This window comes from Psittacula echo (genome assembly GCF_963264785.1).
Source record: "Psittacula echo genome assembly, chromosome: 1".
Taxonomy (NCBI): Eukaryota; Metazoa; Chordata; class Aves; order Psittaciformes; family Psittacidae; genus Psittacula; species Psittacula echo.
Window position 1 is genome coordinate 87,446,315 of NC_137735.1, and position 27,857 is coordinate 87,474,171.

Here is a 27,857-nt window from a genome sequence, read left to right on the forward strand (position 1 = left end):
GTGTGATACTTTGGAAGTCCTCCAACCCAGCACCCTCAGAGGTCCCCTTTCTAGTATCTCTCTTTCTCCTGATGAGGCCTCAGTGGCAACTCACCTCAGCCTGGAACCCTTCCACAAGAATAGCCACCAGCAGATTGAAGAGAACGTAATTGCCAAATGTCATGAGAGCCACAAAGTAGAGGGATGCCCATGGTGAGGTGGAGGCCATGCCATTATAGAGCACAACATTCCAGTCCTCCTGGGTTAGGATCTACAACCAGGAACAGAGGCCACATAAACATGCAGGAAGAACTCAAAGGGGATTCTCAGAAAAGGACAGTGAAAGGATATGCATCAGGACCACATAGGCCCCTTAACTTCCCCATAACCATACACACACTGTCCCCTGTCACTGTCCATCTGTGGTAGTGCCCAATAGTTTTAGCTGAGTAAAGAAGAAACAAGAGCAACCATAAGGACAGTCATGTTCTGAGCTGATGGTGCTAAATATGGGAGTTGCCACGCAGAAGTGATATTTGCAAACTGTCTCCTAGGGAAGTAGAAGCGTCTCTGTCTGAGAGATATACCAGTTGTTTGGTTACAGTATGCAGTTGTTCTTCCTCCAAACATCACATGCTAGCACCTTTTGTGTGGCCTTTAGTACTGTTAGGAGCAAGTGCAACACTCCTCAATGAGAAAAAGCACCTCCTGATCCTCTTCACTTTGCCCTGGCACACCCACAGAGAGAAAAGTGGGCTCACCTGGAAGACAGTGACAATGGCCCACAGCAGGGAGTCAAAATTCTTCCGGTCAGGAACTGTATCTCCTGTGTCTGTCCTGAGGCTGAACTTGCAACCAAAGATGTGCATTCCCAGGATGCTGTTGGGACAAGAAGTGGAGATAGTGTCAAATATAAATGTCTCTGCCATCACAATGAGCTCATCAAAGTCATTCTTTTTTCCTCCAACAATCTAATATCAAAAAAGTGAGGGGTACAACAACACAGACCTCTGGGACCTATCTGTGAAGAAGGAGCTGTGTATTGCACCCCTATAACTCACCAAAAACCCTTGCTTTCCACCTGTACTGCTTCAGAGCTATTCCCACTAAATTGTCCTTCAAATCTGCTCTCTTCATCATTCTCATTTGCTTTCATTTTTCTTCATCTCCCTACCACTGCATCTGATGAACTTTCTTGGTTGCCTCCTGCCACCTTTCTGCCAGTCAGCCTCCAGTCTGAACTCTTCCTGCAGCCAGTGTTGATTACCAAGAGACTTCACCTATCCTACGATGGGACATTATGCTCAACATGCACATTTGGTGGCAGTATTTCTCCAACCCACCCAGGCCAGATCTTCAGCTGCTGAACTCAATTTAGTGCAGCAGTAACCTCAGCCCTTATGAACAAATAAACGTTTGCCACTGCTGCCTGAGCCTAGAGCATTGAGCAAGATGAGTCATGCAATCATGCTCTGAAGTTACTGTCCACATGAGCCATGCAGTGCTCCTCCAAAACACTGAGAGGCAACTAACTACCTCCTCACCTGAATATAAAGATGAAGAGCATGAGGAGCATGCAGAAGGTAGCTACATTGTCCATAGTCTTCATCAGCACCACAAGCTGGCGGCGCAATGCGGGCATGAAACGCACCAGCTTCAGCACCCGCAGGAGACGGAAAGTCCTCAGCACAGAGAGCCCCCCATCTGCCTGGCCGATGATCTCCCAGATGCTATGGCCCCGAGAGGCACAAGGGAGTACAAAGGACAAAATGAAAGGCAAGTGAATGAACAGAAGAGAGAGAGAAAAAACAATGCTAATCCTAGTTTTCACCTCTACATTGGCAGCAAATATGAAGGGATCAGAAGGAAAATCTGTTTGAGGAAGACAGAACTAGAAGCATATACTATAGGCATGTACTTATATGTAGAAAGCTGCGTTTCTCCCTTCAGATGAACATGGCACTGCATGTTGCAGGAGTGAGGAAGGGACTGAAGCATTAAATTCCAGAAAGGCAGGTTCTTCTATCACACATTAAACATGTTTTAAATATTTCATAGCTAATATTTGTTGTGGATTTACAAGGCAATCACAATTGCCTCCATTCTACAGAGGAGAGAACTGAGGGGCAGAAATGCTATGTGGCTTGCCTAGGGTGATTCACCAAGTGTTGGGAAAAGACATCTTGCTCTCCCCATCCTTGGTCATGTGCATCAGCTCAGCTCCTCCTAGTATAAGTGCTAAATCCTTTTTGAAAAGGCACGTGGAAATGTGCAAGCTCTTTGGAACTCTTTTCTATGAATGTTTCAGTTGATCCCCATGGCCCTTGTCACCTGATGATGACGATGATACTGTCAAAGATGTTGTAGGGGTTGCGGAGGTAATCAAAGAGACCAAAAGCAGCAAGTTTCAGGATCATCTCCAGGGCAAACATGCTTGTAAAGACAACGTTGCTGATCTCCAAGATGTTGGTCAATTCCTCTGGCTGGAGAGAAAGCAAATTCAGAGAGTCAGAACTTAAAGAGCCCTGAAATTTTGGGAAATAAATTGCCAGCCTTCCCAGGGGACAGGCTTTGTAGGGAGCTTCCATGGGTGAGATTAGAGCTGGATAGAACCACTTGCACTCCAAATCCTTTGCACATTTTCTACCTTCATCATAGATTACGTTTCTAACAAATTCTTTTACTAGAGACGGTCAGGATCCCCACAGCCATTTACACAGACAAGGCTGACCAAGCGTCTCCCACATCCCACTGCACGCCCAGCTAAAAGCTGCTTTATTTGTGCAAAGAATTTGAGTGTTTTTTTAAGCAGGGCAAAAGTGCTGATCTGTGGGCCCCTCTTTCTTCAAGGAATTCTTCCTCTGAGGTTCCCACATGTAGCTAGCACATTTTTTTGCTGTCATTCTGAAAACATTTGAATGATAGGAAAACAGTTCCCCATCTTCCTCTAAATCTCACTGCACTTCTCCACCCCTTTTCCCTCTATTTTTATCTTTACCATTTTTCTTTCCCCCACTTCCCACTAAATCCTTCATACACATTAGCCCTCTGTTCTTGCTCCAGCAGCCTTTTCTCATGCCTCTATCCTTACAGCGGTCTCAATAATTACCTGCCTATAAAGGACAGGAAGAGCAGGAAAGAGTGAGAAAAAGAGAAAAATGAACTCCAGGGATGACAGGAGATGACTGGGTTGAAAGGGGGAAAAAATGGAAAAAAAAGGAGAAAATAAAAAGCAATCTGACCCTTCTTTCAGCCCCAGTGAAACAGCCTTCTGCAGCAGAGACCAATGTGCTTGTGCATATGAAAGAAAGTGTTTTAACAACTCCATCAGTGGAACAAGTCTGAGCAAATTAAATTACTCCTCCTTTTGTTTTCTGAATTAATGACTTTTTCTTCAGTGTGTGCAGCCTTGGAAACTTCCCTGACAAGGTCAGGAACGGATCTAGACTGTTTCCTCAGGACCGAAATGTTGCTTCAGAGGGAAACAGAGGCTGCACTGGTATCTTTGATGAGGGATGTCAGGATCTTGCCATCGCTGTGAAACAGGGGCAAACTGAATTTGGGATGGACTCACCTTCTCAAAGCACTTCTCACCCAGGGACTAGGACTGCACCAGGCCAAACACCGAGGGCTGAGGTCTTGAACAAGTGAGAGAAAAACTTCCTCCCAGTATAATGGGTTGCATCTTGGAGCCAAGCTAGACAACCCATGGCCTTCAGACTGCATGAGACTGCTAGGGCAATTAACCTGATGCTGGACATCATCTTCCCAAGGAGCAACTGAGGGGGACCTGCTCCAAATGAAGGTGTGCCACCTTCCCAAGCAGAGGAACAAGGCATGGCAGCTCCAAGGCACATCTTCAGGGCTCTTCTGGCCCGAATTTCCATGTTTACCTTGAAGTAGTTATGTCATATCTCAGGCAAGTTTACATATTTGATATTTAATGTACTGTGCTACTGAGCCCCAGCTCCAAGCCTTCAAGATTGGTCTGATCCAGGCTTCGTGGTAGCAGGCAGTACTGTTCTCACTGTTTGGATACCCATGCTGAAAAGGTGGCTGAAGGCTCCTTACTTCCTTCATGTTGGTCTAAGCTATGTGTGGACCACTCTTTTAAGCATCATGTGAAAAGGATGGGAACAAAACTGCAAAAGCCTGTTGTTTGAGGCAAGCGAGGACACACACTCCTGGCACTGCAGAAACAAAAAATCAGTCCCCGCAGGTCAGAACCAGCATTTTTACCATGAGCTCATTATTAGTGCCCACTAGAACAGCAGTCACGGTCTCTCCCTGAGGACTGCAAAATTGCTGTTTTACTGAAGAGCAGCCTTTGTGTTGGCTGTACCTGTTACTTACTCATCTGTTGGAAGGTGAAGTGAGGAAGGAATGCAGTTCTGTGCCTGATCCTCCTCTTGAAGCAGGGGGCTGTTTTAACCCCTGCTCTGGGACCCCCAGGGACCCAGATCCTCCCAGGTGAGTAAATGGACTGGAAACTGCTCCTCACTTCTGTGGCTTTCCATACCCTTTGCTAATTTCTTGCACTTCTCATTGCAGATTTTTATTGAAATACTCAATTTCTTTAAAATTAAAAAAAAACTGAGATGGCTCAATTTCCATCCATAATTATATTTGAATAACAAAACCATCCTGAAAAGGAGGGGAAAAGAAGAGGAGACTGAAGAGAGAGAAACAACAAGCAAGTGCACATAGGAAGGGAGAGATGAAGATCACTTCATGGAGAGCCAGCCAACAATGACACTTGCTGGGAACATGAGGTCCATATGCTAAACAGAGATGTCAATTTCAGCCTGAATCAAATGATTGTCAGTGAGAATGAACAATGTATAAAAGTGACAGGCTATGATAGTGGATTATCCTCCCCTCAGCTGTCCACACATTCTCTCTCGAGGAATTGATGTTTGAAAAGCCACGCTTGCATCTCGCTTGTGGAAAAGGTCATCTGTTCCCCTGTCTCTCCTTCCCTCCCTGACATCTGTTTCTCTAGGCAAACCTCCACCTGTTAGTCTTTTCCTAATGGGCCATCAATCAGCCCCAGCAAAGCATCCTTCCTAGAGAGAGGGGCAGGAAAGACTGAGCAGGCGAAGGAAGGAGAGATGAGCAGAGAGAAAGGCAGTGAAGGAAGAATCAAAAAGCAAAGCTAAACAAAAAACCTTAAATAAACTCACTGGCACCCACAAGAAGTAGAGGAGAGATATTTTTTAATTACTTTTTTCTTTTTAATGGAGTAGGGTTCTTCCTGGAGAAGGAAGAGCAACACAAAAGGAATGAACTCAGGAAAACAAAGAGAAAAAGAGAGGACTATGTTGGAGAGGTACGTTCCCTGGATAAAGGACACATTGCAGCTGTTTCTGGAGATACAGGTAATTCAGCATTGTGCAAAGAGCCAGAAGGTGGGAGCTGGGGCTGCAGGGCTGGGGACACCAGGGACCGTGTCCTGTGTGGGGATACCCTCACACCTGAGGCACTGTGGCCATGAATGGCAGTGGACACGGCTGGTGCAGGGTTCTCTCTCTGGCCAGGGAAGTGTGAACTTCATGAGGCAGGCAAGCAAAAAGGGAAAAAGTGGTCTAATAGACTGGTTTACCCATCACACTGAGACAGAAACTTGAACAAAACTGTGGGAGCTGAGTATTAGGGTGAGAAGGGTGGCTCGAAGGGGAGAGAAATCACAGAGGGCAAAGCATGCCCAGAGCCAGTGTTTGAACCAGGCTGGTTCACCTGCTCTGCATACAGATCTCTTTCCAAACCTATGAAACTACCCAATTCTTCATGGCACAAAATCCTTCATCCCTAACAATGCAGATCAAATATGGAGCAGGAAATGTATGAATCAGATCTATTTCAGAGTTCCTGCCCAGTGATCAGAAACTAAAACTGGGGCAATAGAGGGCAGCAGCTCAGCTTTTTTCCCCTTTTCAGTTTCTTACTTACATTAGAGTTCTTATGTCAGATTAGACTGAAAAAGTAATTAGTCCATTAACTGACAGGAGCCAGAAACTGCTGCACTGTCAAAAAGGTTTTCACAGGGAAGTCTGCTGCTTCCCTGGGGCCAGGGTAAGGGACTTCACCGGAAAACTCACTCATCTCATTCAGCACTGCAGCTACTATCTTTTATTAGTATTCCAGGTGGGCAATGAGGAAATCAATTCAAGAAGCCTGAGGAGACTCAAGAAGGACTTCAGGGCCTTGGGGTGACTGGTTTAAAGTTTGGGAGCACAAGCAGTGTTCTTGTCCCTCCTGCCAGTCACAATCAGTGACAATGGTTACATCAGAAAAATCTCAGTAATTAAATACTGTCTCTATGACTGGTGTCAGTGCCATAACCTGGGGTTTTCTGACCATGGGCCAGCCTACATGGCACCAGGCCTATGAGCAGCAGATGGGGTACACTTGTCCCAAAAGGGGAAAAGGATTCTAGCCCAGGAGCTAACAGAGCTTATAGACAGCACTTTCAACTAGGCTTGAAGGGGATAGGGGGCAACACCAGGCTCACTAGATGTGAGCCACTGTTGGAGTCCAGATCCACAGGGCAACTTAAATGCATTTATGCCAATGCCTGCAGCATAGGCAACAAACAGGAGTTAAAAGCCATGGTGCAGCAGGGAAATCATGACATAATTGACATCATAGAAACATGGTGGGATGATTTGTATGATTGGAGTGCTGCAATGGATGGCTACAGGCTCTTCAGAAGCAATAGGCAAGGAAAAAGAGGTGGCGGGGTTGTGTTGTATCTCAGGGAGTGCATCAACTGCCTTGAACTCAGTGTTGTGAGTGAGAAGGCTGATCGTTTGTGGGTGAAGATCAGGGGGAAGGCCAAACAAGTAGATATCCTGGTAGGAGACTGTTATAGACCACACAGCCAGGATGAAGCTACAGATGAAGCGTTCTTCAAACAACTGGGAGAAGTTTCATGATCGCTTACCCTTGCTCTCGTGGGGGACTTCAACCCCTCACTTGTCTGCTGAAAGTACAACACAGCAGAGAAGAAACAACCCAGGAGGTTCCTGGGGGGTGTGGAAGATAACTTCCTAACCCAACTGGTTAGTGAGCCAACTAGGGGAGATGCCTGCCTGGATTTGCTGTTTGCAAACAGAGAGGGACTGGCAGGTGACGTGATGTTTGGAGGCTGTCTTGGGCAAAGCAATCACAAATGATTGAATTTTCAATCCTTAGAGAAGTCAGGAAGAAGGTCAGCAAAACCTCCACCTTATACTTCTAGAGGGCTGACTTTGGCCTGTGCTGAAGATCAAACTGGTGGGCAAGAGACCAGCCTGGCTGAACAGGGAGATAGTGCTGGAACTCAGGAAAAAAATGATAATTTATCATCTGTGGAAGAAATACAAGGATACAAGGATGTTGTTAGGTTATTCAGAGAGAAAGTCAGAAAGGTAAATGCACAGATGTAACTAAATCTGGCCACTGCCATAAAAGATAATAAAAGTACTTTTACAAATATATTAGCAATAAAAAAGGGCCAAAGAGAACCTCCATCCTCTGCTGGATAGTAGGGGAAAGCTAGTGACTGGGGATGAGGAAAAAGCTCAGGTACCTAATGCTGCCTTTGCCTCAGTTTTTAATAGTCACCAGCCATCCTCAGGGTACTCAGTTCCCTGAGTTGGATGGCAGAGATGGGGAGTTGATTGAAGTCCCCATAATTCAGGAAGAAATGATTAGCAGCTTCCTGCTCCACTTAGGCATACAAAAGTCTGTGGGGCTGGATGGTTTCCACACGAGAGTGCTGAAGGAGCTGGCAGAGGAGCTTGCTAAGCCACCCTCCAGCATCTATCAGCAGTCCTGGTCTAGAGGGCAAGTCCCTGAGGACTAGAGGTTAGCCGATGTGACACCTCTCTACAAAAAGGGCAGGAAGGAAGACCCTGGGAATTACAGGCCTGTCAGCCTCACATCAGTGATGGGGAAGGTGATGGAGCAGATAATCCTAAGTGAGATCATAAAGCATGTGAGGGAAAATGGAGGGATTAGGCCAGTCAGCATGGGTTCATGAAGGGCAGGTCCTCCTTGATCAGCCTGGTCTCCTTCTACAATAGGGTGACCTGACTGGTTGATGAGGGAAGGGCTGTGGACATTGTGTATGTGGATTTAAGTAAAGCATTTGACACTGTCTCCCACAGCATCCTCCCAGAGAAACTGGCTGCTCATGGCCTGGATAGGTGGATTCTTCACTGGGTTGGAAACTGGCTGGATGGCCAAGCCTAAAGAGTGGTGGTAAATGGTATCACATCTAGTTGGCAACCAGTCACTAGGGGTGTCCTTTAGGGCTCAGTATCAGGGCCAGTGTTGTTTAACATCTTCATTGATGATCTGGATGAGGTGATTGAGTGCACCCTCAGTAAATTTGTGGACAACACTGGGCTGGCTGGGAGTGTAGATCTGCTGAAGAATAAGGGAAGCTCTGCAGAGGGATCTGGTATCGGAACAGGCTTCCCAGGAAATGGTGATACAGATTAGTGGTGGCTTTGGCAGTCCTGGGGTAATGGTTGGACTTGGTCTTAAAGGTCTTTTCTAACCTAGTTGATTCTATGATTCTATGAACATGCTGACCACCATGAAGTTCCTGCAGGAGAAGTTTCTCTTAACCAGGAGTAAAATTACAGCTGTCTAGAAACTGAAGAGTAATTGATGTGATCTAAGCAGACCAGCCCTACAAAACCTGCACATCACTGCCTCTGAGAACATGAGAGAGAAATATTCCATAAAGAGGTCACTCCAGACTCCATTTTTACTCACTATTTCAAAGTCACTTGACAATAATCAGAAAAGGCATAGAAATCAGCCACTGAAAATATCAACTAGCTTTTACTTACTCTAATCACCACCCCACAACCAATGTAGGATTTCATGATGTCTTGTTATACCCTAGTTTTACAAGACTGAAGTAATGTGGTTTCATTTACCACCTCAGGGAGACTGTTCCATCATTTACTAAATGTCAGTATGATGAGCTGGCTTGGACATTTGCTGAATGTTTTTGACAAGCAGCAAATAGTAAAAAGAGAAGCAATAACTGTAAAATATGAACTTCTGGATGCAATAATGGCTGGTTTAAAGGGAAATCTCATAGGCTATAGGATATGAAGGTACTGATCCACAGGGCTGCTATAGTTAGGAAACAAGGGATCGTCTCATGATCCACATAAGACCTCATAAAGTATTGATCTGATGCACAAAGGAATACTGTGAGTAGATACTGGAGAAGATAAACCAAGTTATCCTGCAATTGTCTCATTGGCTACTAATGGCAAAGAAGCTTGAGTCCAACAGGCCATGCAAGAAATATAAGAGAAAGGCAGCCTGGGATGTTCAGCTGGGACCAGCCCTTCTTCTGAAAGCTGAATAAGGGAGAAAAATGAGCAGCACCACCACGTCCTCTGTGAATATTTTAAAAAGTGAGCCTCTTAAAAGGATCCTTCTGGACAGCCACAAGCATCTAATATTTTCTATACTGGATTTTAAAAATAGGCATTCCCAAGTAGAAGCAGATCTGAAGAACTGCAAAAAATATTTCAAGGAGGACAAAGCTTGAAATGATTGATTTTGGCTTGTGCAATGTCCCAGCAATGTCTGAAGACTTAATATTGAGAATATTATATGGTATAATGCACATTGATGGATCTGAATAAACTTACCTATTTACAAGTGATAACTTGTGATAACCTTAAGAATTAAAAATGACTCACAGCAGTGCAGTTTGTCCCAAAATGAGTTTATTTCCTTCACAAGAAATGCACAAGGAGATGGGAAACTGCCCTGGCCACATATATAGGAAAGGACAAGAGGACTAGATGCATAAGCTAAACAAAGCCAAATGCCAAGGTGATTTGGATTCAAGTAAAGTGGTTTGAGTTGCTGAGGATAAGTGGCAGAAAGACACTGTGAATATTAAACGCCTGACTTGTAACGAACAGATAATTTTAATTCATGCCATTCTTTCTGTTGGTCAAGGCTCAGGAAGTGAAGGTCAGACTTGCACATCGGCTATGGCCCCCAGGTTCCTGTGTTTCTGAAGCTGAACCTTTGTGCCTGTACCACCTGTCTCACCCATTAACCTGATGGTTGTTGGGTGCTTTGGTCAGTGGACCTACTCACCATTGTATAGTCTATGAACAAGTGGAGCAGCACGGCTCAAACCTGTGACACTTTCACACATCTTCTTGCCCAGCCAGGTATGTCCCCAGAATGTGGCTGGCATTGTGATCTCCCATGCACCAGAAAATAGAAGAGGTCTCTGTATGCATTAACTCTGGGCCAAGAGACATTTGTATGATGAAGTAGCTGAAGCAACAGAAACTACTTCGGTCATAGGATGTCATTGCCCTGCAAAACACAGATCCCTGTGGACAGAGGTCTTTTGCTGGAAATCTTTCTGTGAAATTTGTGTTCCTGGGAAGAAAAAAAAACAAGAAGAAAAAAAAACCCAAAACAAAGGAAGGGGAGAAAAGGAGGTGATGAAGTACCCGTCTGAGATGTACTGATAATGTGGCTTGAGGAACACTGAAAGAAAGCAAAGGGAAGTGTATATGTCTGTGTGCTTTCGAGCTAACTGCTTTCTGAAAAGGACCTCGAATTCATGGTATGGTCTGAATTGTTTTTAACCTTGTGTCAGGATTCACTGTACATATTTTAAATAAACAGGCTACACCACATGTTTCAGTTATGATCAATTCAGCTGACATAACTTTCTAGCAGAAACAGTATGCAGGGTCATAAGCTTTTCCTAGCTACTTAAGGATAAAAAGTGATAACATAACTTTAAGGACATGTCATTAACAGCCTGCTACTAGAAGCCTCAAGGCTGCAGGCAGATCCTACTCTGCTGCAGGCTGTACAAACATAGCAGAGGTGGCCTAGAAGGGCCTAAATCTGCACACAGGTTTGCCAGAACATAAGAGTGAATTCTCTACCTCCAGCTCAACTATTCTTCTGCTAAATACTTAAGTCACGCTGTCTCCAATAAACCAAAATGAACAATGGTTTTCTCTGCTTGGTGCTCACATCTTTAAAATATCAGTGGGCAGTTTTCATATTTTCCTGGGCTTCAACCCTTAGTCATCTCTCTGCTATGTGTTAAACACATCGCTCTTTTTTATCTGCTTTCATGAGTCAACCCCTCCAGTCTCTTTTTCATTCTTCTCTCCTCTGAGCTCTCACCAGTATTTTTCTGGTACTGAGGCATCCAGTGCAGTTTTGCAATCTGGGTTCAGATTAAGGTTTCCCACCCTTGTATCAGAAATTAGCTGGGCTTTGAAGAATGGTCTAACGCTTGGTATGTGGGTGGGATCCAGACGTATGAGGCTTCAAATACTGGCTCACACGCTACGATGCCTCAAACAGGGAATTTAATGTACTCTGGGTCTAAAGATATCTCCATCCTGATGCAGCAACGGGCAAACCAGAATGCCTTGCTTGAACCAGATTCACTGCTTGTCTCTTTGCTACCTGAGACTGTGTCCAGAACTAGACTTCACCTTGGTTCCAAACCACCTGCTGTTGTCTGACCCATCCATCACTTCTTGCTGCCAGGGCAAAGGAAAGGCTCAACCCATCTGAGCCCCCAGAATTACTGGACATGGGAAGTGGTGCCTTTCCTAGCTATCTTGTATAGTTAGACTGTGCTCAGGCATCTCTTAATTAAGCTGGAAAGGCTAGCAAGCTGATTGATAGATTTGAATTGACATGCTGGTGAAGTGCCTGTGACATCCCCAGAGGGCGCATTAAATAAACCAAATAGACTAAGGATTCAGTAAGCTAATGAAGAGGGAAATGAGAGAGAGATGAGGAAGATGGAAGACACAAGGGTGAAGGAGAAAGAAGAGTATGGGAAGAGAAGACAGGGTGAAAAATAAAACAGAGGGATAAAAGTGAGCGAGAAGGAAGAAAAGAGAGGAGCTGAGAGGAGGTGAGAAGGAAATACATAAAGACAGTGAACAGGATTAAGTGCAGGGGTAAGGAAAAAAAGACCGTGCAAGATTCTGAGGATTTCTCCAAAGCCATGCTGGGACCATCTGTGCTGCAGCCTGGAGTCCAAATTGTTCAATCTCTGCCTCCACCAAGTTGCATTAACTGCTTAGCAAGGTCGTAACCCCCAGCAGGACTCACCGGTCCCCTCTGCCCACCCATGCCCTAAGGTGCCTTACCTGCTCATGGTGCTCGATGCCCATGCTGATAGTGTTCACTAGGATTGCAATCATGATCCCACGGTTGAAGTACTTGCTGTCCACAATCACTCGAAGCTTGATCCTCACTTCTCGCCACATATCACTGCAGAGCTTCAGTCGTCCGCCTTCTTCCACCTCCTCTTCCTCCTTCTCCAGCGCCGAGGCACCCTGGTCCTCTCTGCTGCCCTCTCCTTCCTCTTTGCTGGCTTCTCCGTCCTCCTGCTCTGAGTCAGTGTTATCCAGGACAGAGAGCCTTCGAGATGCTTCATGCTCCACCCTATGGCATCGGGGACAGTTGGTGGGATCAGAGGTTGCTGTCACAGCAATGGGCTGGACAAAGCCCTGAGGAGGGCAGTCAAGAGAGTTGTGCTGCTGGCAAAGCCCTGGGGAGAGAAATGAACATGCTTAAAGGAGGAGGCTTTGAAACAGACACTGAAACTGGGCACATGTTTGACTTTTGGGTATTTAGACAGGGTAACTGGGCTTTTTAGTGGTAAAGATGATTAAGCACTGGCACATCATCTCAAGGGTACCAGTAAAAGCCATTGCCGTTACGGGCTTTACACTGGCTGTGTCACCGAAAGGCATGGTACTGTTCAGCTGCCAGCGATTAGGCTCAATGGGGGTTTGCATCCATCAGAGGAAGAACTGTTTTGGCTGATACAGGAGTCACAGCTTGAGACTCAGTAGCTTGTGTTACATGGGAACTGAGGGAAAAACCATCACGAGGGCTGATTTTTGGCCTGAACTGCTACAAGTGGGGTCCAAGAACCCACATGCTGAGCTGAACTCTCTAAATTAGAGGAGCTACATTAGCAAAGCATCTCAAGAAGCAAGAAAAGGTAGCACAAGAACACTTTCTCCTGACAGTGTGCTCTGAGTCAGAACAGATCTCCTGACTTCAGTGAGAAAACTAAGTTTGTGCTCCTCAACCCTCCAAGTTGGGCCTGGAAGATCAAATAGACATGAAACAATTAATTCATTAGCTCAGTGCATGAAGGCTGCAGAAACTTTTCTCCCAGCAAGTAAAGAAAATGGAAGACTGAATATGCAAGACCAGCTGAAGGAAAATACGCTTTTTGCTTGTTAGTGGGAGCGTAACTGGGGAAAGGCATTGGAAGCAGTTAATACTAACTCTATAAAACCACTTTTACAGTTACTTTTCAGGCCAGGAATCCAATTTACATGGTATCTCATATCTAATTTTACATAAGAGCATGTGCTTTCATCAAGAGAAATTGTCTCATTGCCCTTGCCTAAGTTCTTCAGTATTGCTCCCTTGGTTCAGGAGATACCCATTACAGTTCTGCTCCCTTTGCCTCTCTCTTACAGCACAGCAACTCACTTTTGGCAGAGAACTTTGGGGGATCTGCTATGTCACGAAGTCAAATCCTTAGTCCCACTTTGTCATATCCCCGTAACACTTCTCTCTCCCAAACTGCTGTCATTACCCTGCTGTATATCACACCTGGAGCTCTTTACTAGACTCTGGGTTTTAGACCTGGTTTTCCCATGTTCCTTGCTGGTCACCCCTGTTTCATTCCAATACTTGCTGGTCATCCCCACCTTGCAAGTCTAAGCGCACTGGCCATGGCCCCATGCTCACTGTGCCCAATGTTAATTCTAATTCTGTGCTTTGTAGGCACAGGTCCTTTGGCAAGCTGGCACACAGAGATACTGCCAGTTACGCTCACATTTCCACTACTGGTATTTCCAGCTTTACACATGCAATCCTTACTGTAGTGCCTCTGGCTTTTCCTGTTCATGCCTAGCTTGGCATTGCTCGGCTGCACGTGGCCCTGGCGCCGGCTCTGTATGCTGTTATACAGCCCAAGGGTGCGGCGTTTGGCTTTGCGCATGATGTGGCAGATGTATTGGAAGATCTCCTCATAGCAGTCTCCTGGCTCCATGTAGCTGGCGACAGTGCTGGAGGAGAGGTACCGGGCCCTCTGCTCCTGCATCAGCTGGTGCTCCCGCTGCTTGGTCTCTGAGAACTGTGTGGCAATGACCACCAGGCACAAATTGATCATGAAGAAGGAGCCCACCTAGTAGTAAAGGATAAGAGGGAACAATCAATGAAAGCACAAGGAAGAACATGCAGGAGGGGGAACGTAAGAGGAGAGAGGAGTGGAAAGTGACTGGAGGCAGACCAGTCTGTGTATGGATATAGGATTCCAGAGAAAGCCAGGACTAGCTGAGCTTGTTCTTGAAAACTCAATGGGATTTCCATGCAGAATTTAGAGCTCTGCATTGAAATTCAGGAAACACAAGCCTGGCATTTGGCTCTTTTGGCAGGTTTAGGACCTTTAGCAAGTCCCTTAGAAGCACTTTTATATCCCTCTTTATATTTGTTGGTGCCGAAAGATCTGGAGGTAACAATCTCTCACTGTTACATATTATGAAATTACAGATGAATCTCCACTAGGAGATCTATCTGCTACACTTAGGATAAAACCTGGGCTCCAATATGAAGAGAATTTCATACATAAAAGGGCTGTAACCACTTTCAAAATAATTTTCAAAGCTATGATGCCCTGATTGATGCCTACTCCCCACAGAGCTATAAGTGGTGATACGGCATTGATAAAACGCAGAGTCTGATCTCTGAACAAGGACCACGTGTCTGCTGTGCTCGGAAATGGACTCTGCAGGGTGGCCCCTGGGAGCAGAGGAAGAACCAGCTCAAGATTTCTGCTTCCGATGCACCAGGGAGCATTCCTGCTAAGGGATATCCTCACACACTGTTCCTCCTGTACGAACTCACACAGGACCCAGTCTCACCTACCTGTCTCTCCTTTCCTACCTAACAGCTCTGACACAGAGCTGGATCCATCCTGACCTTATGCGTGTGTCCTTCCCCACATAACCCTTCCAGCAGAGGTGAGAGGACAAGCAAAGTTGGTGATAACCTGACCCCAACCCTTCTGCATGGAAAAAGCAGAGGTTTTCTTCAGCAAGTACCCCAGCTTGTTTTATCTACCCAAGCAGCCTTCTCCTCAGTGCACAGCTCTTGCTGCTGCCCATACCAACTTGTCCCCTCGGTTGTCCCCTTCTCTTGCACACAGGTGCCTAGAAGCTGTGTCCGGAAGCTTAATACAGTGGTTCTCAGTGTTTCGAAGGGGAGGTGTCCCTGCTAGCATTTGAATAAGCCTTTGAAACATGAAGCTCTTCCCAGATAGATTCAACATAAGGACAATAAACCATCTCAAAATAAAGGGCTGGGTTGGGGTTTTTTTTCTCCTCTTCTTTGAACACTTCAAAGCTGTTCTAATTCTGCTTCCCTTCATCACTGAACTCCTCTCTTGCCTCTTCTCCTGCCCGTATTTCAGCCTATTTTCCCTTCAGCTTTTGTATGTGGCCTTGAAAATTAAAACGATGCCTCATTCAGTTTCCTTCCCTTTCCCCCTGGATTTTTGCTAGTCCATAATGTCTTGCATGTTTTCACTGACAAGAATACGACTGGGAATCCAAATTCTCCAATGTGCTCTCCTGCCGTCTTCCCCCTCAGCTTGCCCATTTGGTTATGTCCCTCAGCTTTCCCTGCGTGAGGCAGGGTTGTGAGCTGGACACCAGCTACACATGCATTTCTGGAACTCTAGTTGTGACACTGCCCAGTACTTTGCAACTTCCAGCACCTCCACAATCAACAAGTGGTTGAGACTTGCAACACCTTTTCTCTAGGCTACCTGCAAAGGAACTGAGGGTAACAAGATGCTCTCAGCAGGGTCACACTGCCAGCCTGGGCTTGAATCTGCAGGGTTGTTCAGGTTTAACGTCACCAAGCCCTATCCTCACAGGCACCATTTGCTGTGATCTCCCACCACATGAGCAAAAAGGAGAGGAGTGAGAGGACTGGATATGGCAACTAAACCCAATCCCTAAACCTCTTAGCTAAGAACATCAAACAAATGAGCTTGTTTAAACCCAAAGACAACAGGCAAGTCCATAAACTCCCAGGCTCTGCCAAGCTTGACACAGCCCCCCAGCTAGCAGAAGAACAAGAAAGTTCCCAGATGGCATGTAACTGAGTGATCCATCTCAGCTAGCTAAACAGGGAGATCAAAAGTGTCTGACATGAGTCGGACAAAGCATATGACAAAGGCAGAAGGAGACCATTGATTCAGAGCCCCAACACAGGAGTCCTGTTCAGCCCTGAGGCTGAGCCCAACTGTGTAGATCCTGGCCTTGTTCAGCCCGAGGTTCAATCCCTGACTCTGCAATCTTGAATAAAACCTGACTGGTGCTGGAGATGCTGACTAATTTGCCCGTTATTTTTAATTTGCTTACGCCTGGATATCCAGCTTGTCTTCTGAAACCCGCATGTGTCAGCACAGAGCACTCCAAGAAGGTCACTGAATGTTGCAACGTACATGCCAGCCTGACAGTTCAGAAGAATTTTCTCTAGTCCAAGAGCCACACCAATGGCCAAGTAGCTGGAGAAGTGACAAAGAGACAGCTGGACCTCAAGCAGGAAGATCCAAATGAAACCCTGAGAAGTGAAAGCAGTCCTCCTTTCATGTTAGCTTCATGATCTCTTGCAGAGCAGGAACCTACTTGCAATTTGCTGAATATGTAAAATGCTTTTACCAAGCTGTTCTGCAAGGCCACTCTGAGCGCCAGGGTCAGCCAGCACTCCTCCCCTTGGTGGAGCACATCTATGCAGGAGTCCTAACTGTGCTAGGAATATATCCAGGTGGTGGAGCCTTCTTCCTGCCAGATGAGCAGCAGCAGGTAGTGCCTTTATGTAGGTGTTTGAAGATATATCTGGGAGGGAATAAGAAGTCATGGATGAAAGCTTAGCTCTAAAGTAGTTGCTGCAGAGATCCATTCCCAGAAGAGTAAGTTTGAGCCAAGGCTAGGATGTATGTGGAAAAGCAAAGACTCAGGTCTTGAAGTATGACTGTCAGAGCAATCCTGCTTAGAAACCCAGGCCTTTCAACCATGGAGAAGGGAAAGATAAAGGCTGGAAGGACTGTTCTTCGTCACATTTGAAGAGAGGTCATCATTTCTATAAGAAGACATGGAGGGAAAATAAAACTAAGGGATTTCTATTCTGCAACCAAGGGGAACTGGTGTGTTTCTACGTGCTGTAAAAGATGCAGTATACATGCAAAGAATGTAACAGAAAGGTTAAATATTTTCATGGTGTAACTCCATCAAAGGCATAGGAAATATCCCACCTAACATATGGCTCCTTTGTTCTGAGCAGTCTCCAGAGTAACTTGATGTTCATGTGCACCTGCATCTGATGGAAACAAATCTACATAGCTTCTGAGAATGAGGAGGGAGTGTCTAGAAATGCCAATGACACTGCAGTAAGATCTCAGGTGATGTGTTTAATTGAGGGGTTTCAGCACCTGCAAATTCAGAGGCAAAGTTTGAATCACTGGGAATCCACATGAGGTGAGCCAGCACTAGAAGGATGCTCCTGCTTAGGAGACAAAAAGACACTGACAGCATTTATGTAGTTTGGAGCAGGGGGTGAGAAGCAGTTTCTGGAAGTCCCGCAGGAGGCTGGGCCCACCCCAGTGGTTAAACACTGGCTGTGCACAGTCCTTCCTGGCCCTACGAGAGTCTGTGTCTGAGACAAGGAGTAAATTCTGTGCTGAACTACCTTGTACAAATCTGGATATTCTGGCCATGATGCTCAAAGTGAAAATGCAAGTACTAAATATGTATCATATGGTGGGAATCTGAACAAACTTCATGGGAAGTAATTGCTTTCTGAACTCACAAAAAGCAGTGGATGTTCAGTGTGCGTTTGGGAAGAGTTGGGGTGAATTCCCCTCCATCCTGCGCAGTCATACCTCTGTACCGTCTCTCCTTGGGACTCTCCAGCCTCAAAGTAAAAGCAGCATTCCTACAGGTCTATTTCACCTCTGCTGTCCTGCCTCATGATTCAGCCCACAGGAGCAGATTGTCTTCCTGTTTTTATCTGCTTGTCTTTCCCTTGTGATGGCAGGAGACCAGAAGGCAGGGAAAAAAGAAGTATACCATGAAGATTCAGCTTTTTTATAAGTTCTCTGTCCTGAATGGACCAGTAGGTTATTTTTTGCATGCCACTCCCCATATGTACAGGCAGCAGAATTTCTTCCAGAAACTGGATTAAGGTTTGTTTGCTCTCAAGTCACTGCATGTCAGCTTGAAGTTAAACTAGTTCCTGTGCCAGATGAGCCTGGGCTGTTACTGGATGACTGGTTCTAGAGATCCTATCTCTAAGAGAGCATGATCACATAGGACAAGTAGCAAGTGAAGAGCAGAGTCTTACCCAGGTCTGTTCAGCAGCCCATCCAAATACACGCAGGCCTTGAAAACACACACTGAAGTCCTTACTGGCAAAGTGACCTAGAACTAAATTGCACCTATAACGTACAGATTTCATACTTCCCATAATCCATCCAATGTCTTTCCTTTCCACTCTTGACTTTGGTCCTAAACTAAAGCATCAGTGTGTTATCAACGTTATTCTCAGACTAAAATCAAAACACAGCACTGAAACCAGCTAGTAGCTGGAAGAAAGTCAACTCTATCCCAGGTGAAACCAGGACAGTTCCTACATGTGAAAAGTGCAAGAGTCTTCATAGAAACAAAATTCTTCCTTGTTAGAAACAGGATATTCTCTCCAAGAAAATGCATTTACAAATGAGAGGCTTGAGAATGGAAGAGGGAATGGCACCATATCTCACCTCTCTTTCGAGGCACTCACAACAAACATCCTTACAGCAAAGCAACCTTCAAACTTCACTTGTATAAATCCACAGGGTTTATAAACTGTTTATTAAGCTCTCATCACAGACACACCTCTCTCTTTCTATTTCCACCAGCTACAAGTAATCTCACACAGCCAGTTTACATTGGACTGCTGACACTTTTGGAGCAGCAGCTCCTTTCTGTTCATGGTGAGGAAGTAATCCAGCATGACAGATGCCAAATCTGACAAAATCTGAATCTGAGAACCTGGATCTCCGAAATCCATGTCCTGCCAAAAGCCATAAAACATGGTTCAATAATAACTCAAGAGCTTAAAACATATAAAGAGACCAAGTAGGAGGGCAGATGCAGAAATGGTTTTCTGTGCTTAGGCTCTAGGCCTACGAGTTTGGGAAACTGACTTTGAGAGAAGATTCTTGGATGAGAACATTATTCTACACTGGGTATGTATATCTCTAGGAATCAATCCTAAGCATATTTTTTTGAATGAAAGACAATAACCAGGCTGACAACCACGTGATCCTGCCTCCGACTCTTGGTGAGAATCAACTAGCTGGTTCTGGAAATTCCTAGAAGAAATCCAGGAGAAGTAGTTTGCTTCCCTGATATTTGTGTTGACATAACGGCTGGCTTTTAGCTTTTAGCATTTAGCTTGCAATGCTGACAGTCATCAAGGCTTATACTTACGATTATCAGCAAGATAAAGTAGATAAAATTGTAGAACGAATGGGCATCCATCACATAGTACATGATCTCCACCCACCCTTCCAGTGTGATAACCTGCAGAGACAAGCAACAAGAGAAACAGTAGGGAAGTGGGCTTCCAGAGTTCACTCCTCAGTGTATACAGGCAGATACTAGCAGGGCTGTTGCAACCCAAAGAAGGTGAGAAACAACAATTCATTTCAAGGAGGCCAAATTTCCATTCCAGGAAATCAGCATGGTACTGCTTGGTGACACTGGCATACTGTCAAAGCCTGTGAGATCATGCTAGCCCACAGCAGGAATATTTCATTAAAATAGTTCATTTCCCTGGATCACAGCAGGGAAAAAGCCCGCAGCAGGTTTCTGTGCCCCTTGGACTGGACACTGCGTACAGCCGGCAGAAAAGAGAAAAGGTTTGAATTTTAGGTCCCATCTGCAACGCATGCTTTGCTATAGTGATCTGGACTGAAGGGAAGACTGGTACAAGTCAGCCTGAAGAGTGTAGCTCATTTCAGCAAGAGCCTTGAACAGCTCTATGTCCCTCTTCATCTCAACCTTTATGTTCCATCTTCAGGAACACCATTCGTGATGGGCACTCTGTCTTTCTCGATAGGATAGTTACAAGGCCCTTTTCTCTCTGCTGCTGTATCTCACCCTGCAGAAACTGTCGCAAGAGCACAGAAAGATTGAGTTGGAAAAAAGAAAACTTGCTTGAGCTATGTTAGGAGGCAAACTTGATCTTACCTGAAATATCACAATCCAGGCATACCCAATGTTGTCAAAGTTGATGGCACCCTTGTGTGGATTGGCATTGCCTGTACGGCACACATTGTAGTACTGGTTCCAGTTGACACACATGCCACTGATGTTGAACTCTTGCCGGACCGAGTTGTAGTAATAATAATCATCCTTGTCCAAACAACATTCATGGCCCCGCTCTTTCAGTGGGGGTATCTCGTGACAGCCCATAATTCCATTGTCTCCTGACAGCGAGCAGATAAAGGGCATCTCATCATCTTCCTCAGGCTGGTAATAAGGGGGAAGGACAATGTCACCTTGTCTGCAAGGATAAAAAAACACAGTCATAAAGTTCCTGTAACAGACAGTTTCCCATCAGTGACGCTAGTGGAGCTGGATGCTCCCTGGATAGGGACTGCACTGGGTAAGAGATTTCCAGGTTTACTGCCTCAAGACAGGGCTCCTGGAAAGCAGGAGATTTCCAGGGTGAGTCCCCAGTTTTCAGAGCTTTGCCTCCCATCAGATCACCCTAAGCCAAATTACACAATCTCCTTCTGATCACTCTCCCATTAGCATCAAGGCTAAATTAGATGCAGTGATATTAAGGAAGTTCATCAGGCTTTACTGTGATGTGCTCATGCATGTACTCATGTTGATGGACATGTTTTATAACATTTGGTAGTGAACCTTCTGTACTTCTAAAAAATCAAAATCCAGCTCATGCATAATTAAGGTTGCACAACTCAGCCTTAAAATCGGGAAATGCGAAGATAAAATTGACTTAACCTTAACTATGACTCCTTTTTGACAGTTGGCATTATGGGTGCAATGTTTCATGACAAGTTCACAATAATGCAAGCACCTTCCAAATACATGAATAATTAAAATCATCTATGCTTGCCTAGCTGGAGATGAGCTAATGATCAGGAAAATGAAAGGTGAAGATTTAAAACTTTCTATTAAACTTTATCTGGTGTATTCCTTGCAGTGCCACAATACACAACTTTTATGTTCTGTAAATGCAGACTTGTTCGTTAAGTGTCATAGGAAAAGGACAGGTATTGATGCTGGGGAGGGACTCTTCATTAGGGACCGTAGTGACAGGACAAGGGGTAATGGGTTAAAACTTAAATAGGGGAAGTTTAGATTGGACATAAGGAGGAAGTTCTTTACTGTAAGGGTGGTGAGGCACTGGAATGGGTTGCCCAAGGAAGCTGTGAATTCTCAATCCCTGGCGGTGCCCAAGGCCAGGTTGAACAAAGCCTTGGGTGGCATGGTTTAGTGTGAGGTGTCCCTGCCCATGGCAGGGGGGTTGGAACTGGATGATCTTAAGGCCCTTTCCAACCTAAACCATTCTCTGATTCTGTGATGAAAGAGAAAAGAAAGTCTCTGATTCTAAACTAAGTGGAACCAAACCACAAAGATGTGTTGTAGCACATCCACATCACTGCTGAACTGGGTGCCTGCAGAATTCATTTCTCTAGTAATGGTCAGCTAAAGATTTTCTAGTATCTGTCACTTTGCCAGCTGCCCCAATTCAGTTCTTGGTTACACTAACTCCGCATGGATGTAATTACACTCGTTAAAGTAGTACTACCCCTGATTTACATAAAGGACAATCATCCTAAACATTCATTTTTCCCCAAAGAATATATAAACACAGTAAATGGATGCTTTAAGCAGCTCCTACTCTTCAACCCCACTGCTCTTCTGCAGATTATATTTTCACACTTTTTTTTTTTTTCCAATTTGAGATGATCTAAAGCTTCAGAATTGTTTAATCAGTCTAAACTGATCTACAGCTTTAGGGGTTTTTTAAGCAGTCTAAACTGATAGCTTGCCTGGGATTAGTATACGGTTTTAAGAAGATATTTCAAAGCCTGAGATCTACTAAAGCCAGAAAGTCAACAGGAGGAGCTGTGCCCTGAAACTGATGCTCTCAGCTCCAGCAGGGTAATTGGAGAATACATAACAGGCAGAAGTATTTCCACCCCACTGCCTGCTTTGCAGGTTCTCCTCTGACCTCCCCAGAATAAACCTCAGATACCTGTAATCAACCCCTGTGTGGTCCAGGCTCTTTTTGCCAGGGCTGTGCCCACATTTCTCCATGTTTTATTTTTGTCCCATTCAAGCAGCCATTCTTCACTTCCAGATGCTCTCACTTCTACTAATATGGCTGTGGGACACCTCTGCCAACAGCCAGAGAACCAGGCAGCAGAAGACAAGAGAGCAGGGAAGAGGAAAGAGAAATGTCGCTGGAAGAAAGGAAGGAGACATCATCTCCCAGGCACTCACATTGTGAAGTTCTCCTCCATGAAGCAGCGGTTGCGGAGCAGCCCAGCCCACAGCTGCACCCCAATGATGCCGAAGATGAAGAAGACAAAGAAGCAGAGAAGAAGGACGTTCCCCAGCATGGGCAAGGTGTCCAGGAGCAAGTTCACAAGGATGCGCATGCCTGCAGGGGGAGAAGAGAACCAGAAGGAGCAAGCGCGGGGCGGAGAGAGAGAGAAAGGGAAAAAAGGAAGGAAACGAAAAATTAGAACACACACACACACACACACACACAAAGCCACATGAAGATAAAAGCAGTGTCAGAAATTAATTACTGCCCAAACCAGGCCAGATTCATGATTGTCACCCTTTCTTGTCCTAACCTCTACTGACAGGCAGCCAGCAGACCTGCTATGATGCCATGATCTCTTAACCCTAGGCCTTTGCAGCAGCGGGAAGAAAGGGGAAAGAGAAAAGCTGGCACTATCAGCTATCTGACCAAAATCCTTCTCTCCCACTTCCCTGCAGAAGGGCAAGAGAGTGACAATTGTCCCGAAGGTGTGCAGAAGCTCAACAGCAGCATTGTCAGATGTCTTGAACTGAAATCATTCCAGTTAAACTGTATGCTGCAACCTGTGAGAATTGCATCAATAGACCAAGCCAGCCTGCATAATGGAATGAACCTATCCAGCACACGTAAACCGACATAAGTTGGTTTTCTCAGTGACAGTATCATCAGTGGACAAGCCATGGAGACCACACTCTCCTCTCTAGGCTAGCCCTCCCTCCACAGCAGCGCTGAAGCACACAAGTAGCAGGCAAAGCCCAAAATGCTGTCAGCACAGCACCTCTGGCCAGTGCAAATGTTTCCAAACCCCTTTTACTTTTAATTATCTAATTAATTATTTCTATGGTTTTATTTCTCCCCTGGCACTTCAGCTCACACAGCTGCAAGTAGGGGTAAGGATAGGCTCCTTTCACTGTGGAGCTAATGACTTTTCCTCTGCTCTCCGGGGATGGCAAAAGTTTAGAAATCCTCCTGAGCATCGTTGTACTGCCTTTACCACAGCATACACCTCATGTGGTTGTCTCTCGCGCCTCCGTGGAGATCCTTCTCCCGGGGGTCCAGGGAATTCCTTCACTGAACATGTTCCATGTAGACCAGCAAATAATTAGCTAATTAGGTATTTATAACCAGTTCATTACTTCAGATGGCAGTGGAAGGGGAAAGAGGAGGAGAAGATAAGCTTAGGATTCTCTGACAGCCCTTTGAGGCACAAGTTAATTCCCCTTGCGTGCCCAGCATCAAGTAATTAGCCACACAATGCTGTGCATTACACTCTATCTCTATTTCCCAGGCTGCTCACACTGCAGAGAGTAGGGGGAAGTGGTACCTGCTGGAGGCACGCAGGCATGGGGTGCATGCACACTGAAAGGCTGCCCAAGGAAGCAGAACTGAACAGGCTGAAGGCAGCATTTGAACAGGCTGCCCAGAGAAGCGGTGGCTGTCCCATCCCTGGCAGTGTTCAAGGCCAGGCTGGACATGGACTTGAGCAATCCAGCCTAGTAGAAGGTGCCCTTCCCATGGCAGGAGCATTGGAACTGGATGATCTTAAGGTCCTTTCCCTATGAAAGGAGAGGGAGAAGAGTGCCTGGTGGGGATTGGTTTAGTTTAAGACGGAATGTTCTGGGGGCAGATTAGGGTAGCAGAGACAGGAGTGGAGGTAGGTGATATGTAGGAAAGAGAGATGCTTAATGTCAGTTAGATGGGTTCATGAAGGAAAAGGAGTGATGGCATTAGCTCTAAGGCCAGGCTGTGGAGCAGCGGCTAAGCCTTACTTGCCTGGCTGCCCAGCTGTATCACCAGTCACCAGTTAAGGCACTTTCTAGACAGCACGTCAGGAACTGAGCCGTGCAGGGGCAGAGTTCCAGCTGCTCGCTGGCAATCACGGACATGCCATGAGTCACTGACAGCTTCCTGATCTGCTGCCACACAAAGCCCAACAGCACTGCCACAGTGCTCTGCTGCCTCTTGCTGTGACCTGCCAGGCTTTGGAGCAATGCTCTGCACAACACTTCGGCTTTAAGGCCACGCAACCTCACTGCGGTGCAGCATGTTCCCAACATTAATGCTGCTTCACAGCACAAGCTTGGTACTTCCCATAAACTGTCCTGGCCAGTATGTTAGGGAGAGCCAAGTGACACAGGAAGCTGTGCCAGCAGTGCTGCAAGAGGGGATGATGTTTTTCAGATCGATTGATGCTAGCTTTATCTCAGAGCAGAGGCAATGGGAAGAATGAGACTGCCCTTATGCTGAAACACAGAACACGGAGAACAGACATCCCCACCACAATTTTACAGACAACACACTTGTTGGATCAGAAATTGATTTTGTCCACGTTCCAAGAAAAGAAAAGTAACTTGTAAAACTTGCCTGCCTTTTCCTTGGAAACATCCTGCCTGCCTATACATTCTCCATCCTGATTCCAAGTAGCTCCACTGATGGTGCAGGATCTCTATCCATAGCTTCAGGGTCACAGCAATTGCCCTCATGCTTGGCCTTCTTGGGGTACCCGGGCCCATAATCCAAAATCTGTCAGGTGGCCCCGCGCCAGGCAGGTGATCACCAGGAAGGTGGCCCTAGCACTTGGCATCTGTTCCACATCGCAAAGAATTTCAGCATTGGTGGGTTCCATTTCTAAATCCAAATGAAACCAAACCTGTATCTTTTAGAAACTCTCCCAGTTAAACACCCACCCTTCTGTGCGCACTGATGCTGACACCGCATATAACATTTTGAGATGGGCTCTACCAAAAGCAAGAAGGCTGAAGTTCCACCCATCCAAACATCGATTGCAATTCTCCTATGGGCCAACCACCTCTAAAACAAATACATTATCTCATTTTGTGCAAAGCCTCTTCTGCTTTTTGCTAAGCAATTGCTCTGGAAACCCATTTTCACCAGAGGCATCAGTTTTCCATCAAATGGACCTCCTAACTGAGTTTGCCCAGTTAGTAGAGTACTTCAACTCCACTCACTCATCCATCTTCCATATAGATGAAAGGCACAGTGTCAATACAACCTTTGTTCTCTCCATTGTTAGCCTCCCCAGCTGCCTGCAATACTCATGCCAGAGTCCCTGAGCACCCTTTGCTATGTCATTTTGGCAGTATCCCTCCTGCACCTCTGCCAGCTCCACTAGACACTTCAGGGGGAAGCCCTCACAGCCTCCCAGTCCCCTCTTGGGCCAGCAGCCCTGTGTGGGTCTGCCCATTGCTGGGGCTTTGCAGTCCCACTGACCCAGGAAGGGATGGGCTGGTAGAGCAGCCACAGCAGTGCATCTGCTGGGGGTATCCAAGGGAGGACCCTCACTGCCAGGTGTCTGAATGCTGTCATGGGCAGGAGGGGGTGGGCCCCACTCTGGCAGAACCCATAGAACAGTGTGTTTTGTGGTCTGCACAGAGAGCAGGATGCAAACAGTCCCTGATTCCCCAAGCACTCACAAAGTGTAGGGAAAAGGGGGAGCAAGGCTGAAAAGCACACGGATAGAGGCTGATGATTTACTGCAGACTCTGGTGACTGAGATGTCAAGGTCTGTAAAGCAGCTGTGGGGCAATGGAAATGGGCAGAAAGCATATTTCTCAGAGCAGCTTTGGGAACATCCTGCCCTGAAGAACTGGGACACCTCTCTTTTTCAGGGGGCCTTTGCCAGACAAACCGCCATCCACAGCAACACTGGTGCATCTTGCATGACAGCTTCTGGAAGGTACTGGAATCTTTGCAGAAGGTTCTTCTGCAAAGTGCTGCTGCAGCCTCCTTCCTGCCTTCTGCCCCTTTACTCTTCTCTTGCCGTGCCTACATCTCCTCTCTGCCTCTGCACTGCTCTGCAGCATACATGTGCACATCTCCCAGCCCCCACCAACACTGCTGCCTTTCCCCACATCCCCATTTGTCCTCTATCATTGGCAGAGCAGAAGCCACGCTGGCTCACAGCAAGGAGGAAAAATGAAAGGGACAATGACCTTTTCTGAAGCAGCCTTTGAAAAAAAGAGACATTCCCTGAGAAGAGAAAGGAAGAGGGTCTTGGGCAGTCTGGAGGAAAATCAGGGAGGGAGAGCATTGATGAAGCAACATTCAGCAACCAAACAGGCTCCCAGGGCATCAAATATGAAAAGGTTTTGCTCTTCACGGGGAAGAAAAGCTAGAAACATGAAATATTCATGAGTGCCAGGTGTGGGCTCTGAAAGGCCTTTTCTCTTCCCCACTCATCCTTACGAGGAGACCAGGGCAAAGGAGGAAACCAAATGGCATCGGCTAGGGGCATCCAAGGGAGAATCCTGATGAAATGGTGCTCAGATTATGCTTCCCTACTGTTCACCCATGCCCTTGGGCAAGGGATGGGGAAGGGTGCTCAACGAAACTCATGGTAGGACATCCTGCAGGAGCAAAGCCACAAGCACGAGAGATATGTTCACTGCTCCAATAGAGCAGTGTACATGGAGGGGAAGGCACATCATAGGGGTAAGAAGCAGCGGGGGCGATCAGAGGACTGTCAAGGTGCGAGCTACCAGAGGGAGGCACAGGGCTGAGCAAAGCCAAAAGCCGAAGCAAAGTCATTGAATGCTGTCCTGGCTTCAGGCAAAGCAAATCCTCTGTCTCACCCCAACGGCACCCAGAGGCCCTCTCTGACAAACTGTGAAGATGCTACAGTGACCACAGTTCCCTCCAGACACTTGCCATCAACCCCGATTACCCTGGCCATCACAGGTATGCAGACTCATCTGGCATGTGTGAGGGAAAGTGAGGTGAGCAGCCAGGGCAGGGCTGGGGAGGAGGGCAGCTCCAGGCAGCCAGACCCAGCAGTGCAGTGCAGGTGTGCCCAGTGGCTTACCACTACCTCACCCTGCTCCTGCTCAGCATCATTCTGCCACTTCGCTTTCTCTCCACCTGCCTCTTTCCAAGAGCCAGGGCCAACAGCTGAGCTAATTTACTCTGTAGCACTAATCACCCTGAGATCTGAATGGAAGACTGGTTCAGGAGAGGGTGAGAAACCTCGTTCTTTCTAGTTTCTTATATCTCACCCACCTCTGAGTCCTCTCCAGCTCTGCAGTGAAAGACAAAGCTAATGTGCAGAGTCAAAAGGAGAAAGCAGTTTGAGGTAATTGTTCCCTTGCATAGAGTAAACCAGATGGAAGAAAACAGAAATTCTCAGCACTCGTCTTATCTGCACCATGGGCCAAGCCTTCAATTGTCATTTT

The 27,857-nt window shown here is 46.2% G+C and overlaps 1 protein-coding gene across 9 annotated transcripts in view; it reads right to left on the reverse strand.

Moving 5' to 3' along the window:
* The window catches only part of CACNA1I (calcium voltage-gated channel subunit alpha1 I), a 69,866-nt gene that overhangs the window by 30,470 nt on the left and 11,539 nt on the right, over positions 1 to 27,857 (reverse strand). For 8 of the 9 annotated variants that reach the window (XM_080633169.1, XM_080633168.1, XM_080633167.1 and 5 more), the window contains 9 exons: positions 22,623 to 22,782; positions 20,334 to 20,649; positions 19,572 to 19,664; positions 13,912 to 14,218; positions 12,153 to 12,556; positions 2,311 to 2,462; positions 1,524 to 1,709; positions 741 to 858; positions 95 to 250 (listed from right to left, as the gene is read on the reverse strand). In XM_080633169.1, the coding sequence (XP_080489295.1) occupies positions 95 to 250; positions 741 to 858; positions 1,524 to 1,709; positions 2,311 to 2,462; positions 12,153 to 12,556; positions 13,912 to 14,218; positions 19,572 to 19,664; positions 20,334 to 20,649; positions 22,623 to 22,782 (1,892 nt within the window). The remainder of the gene's footprint in view (positions 1 to 94; positions 251 to 740; positions 859 to 1,523; positions 1,710 to 2,310; positions 2,463 to 12,152; positions 12,557 to 13,911; positions 14,219 to 19,571; positions 19,665 to 20,333; positions 20,650 to 22,622; positions 22,783 to 27,857) is intronic. The other variant, XM_080633171.1, reaches the window with a different exon arrangement.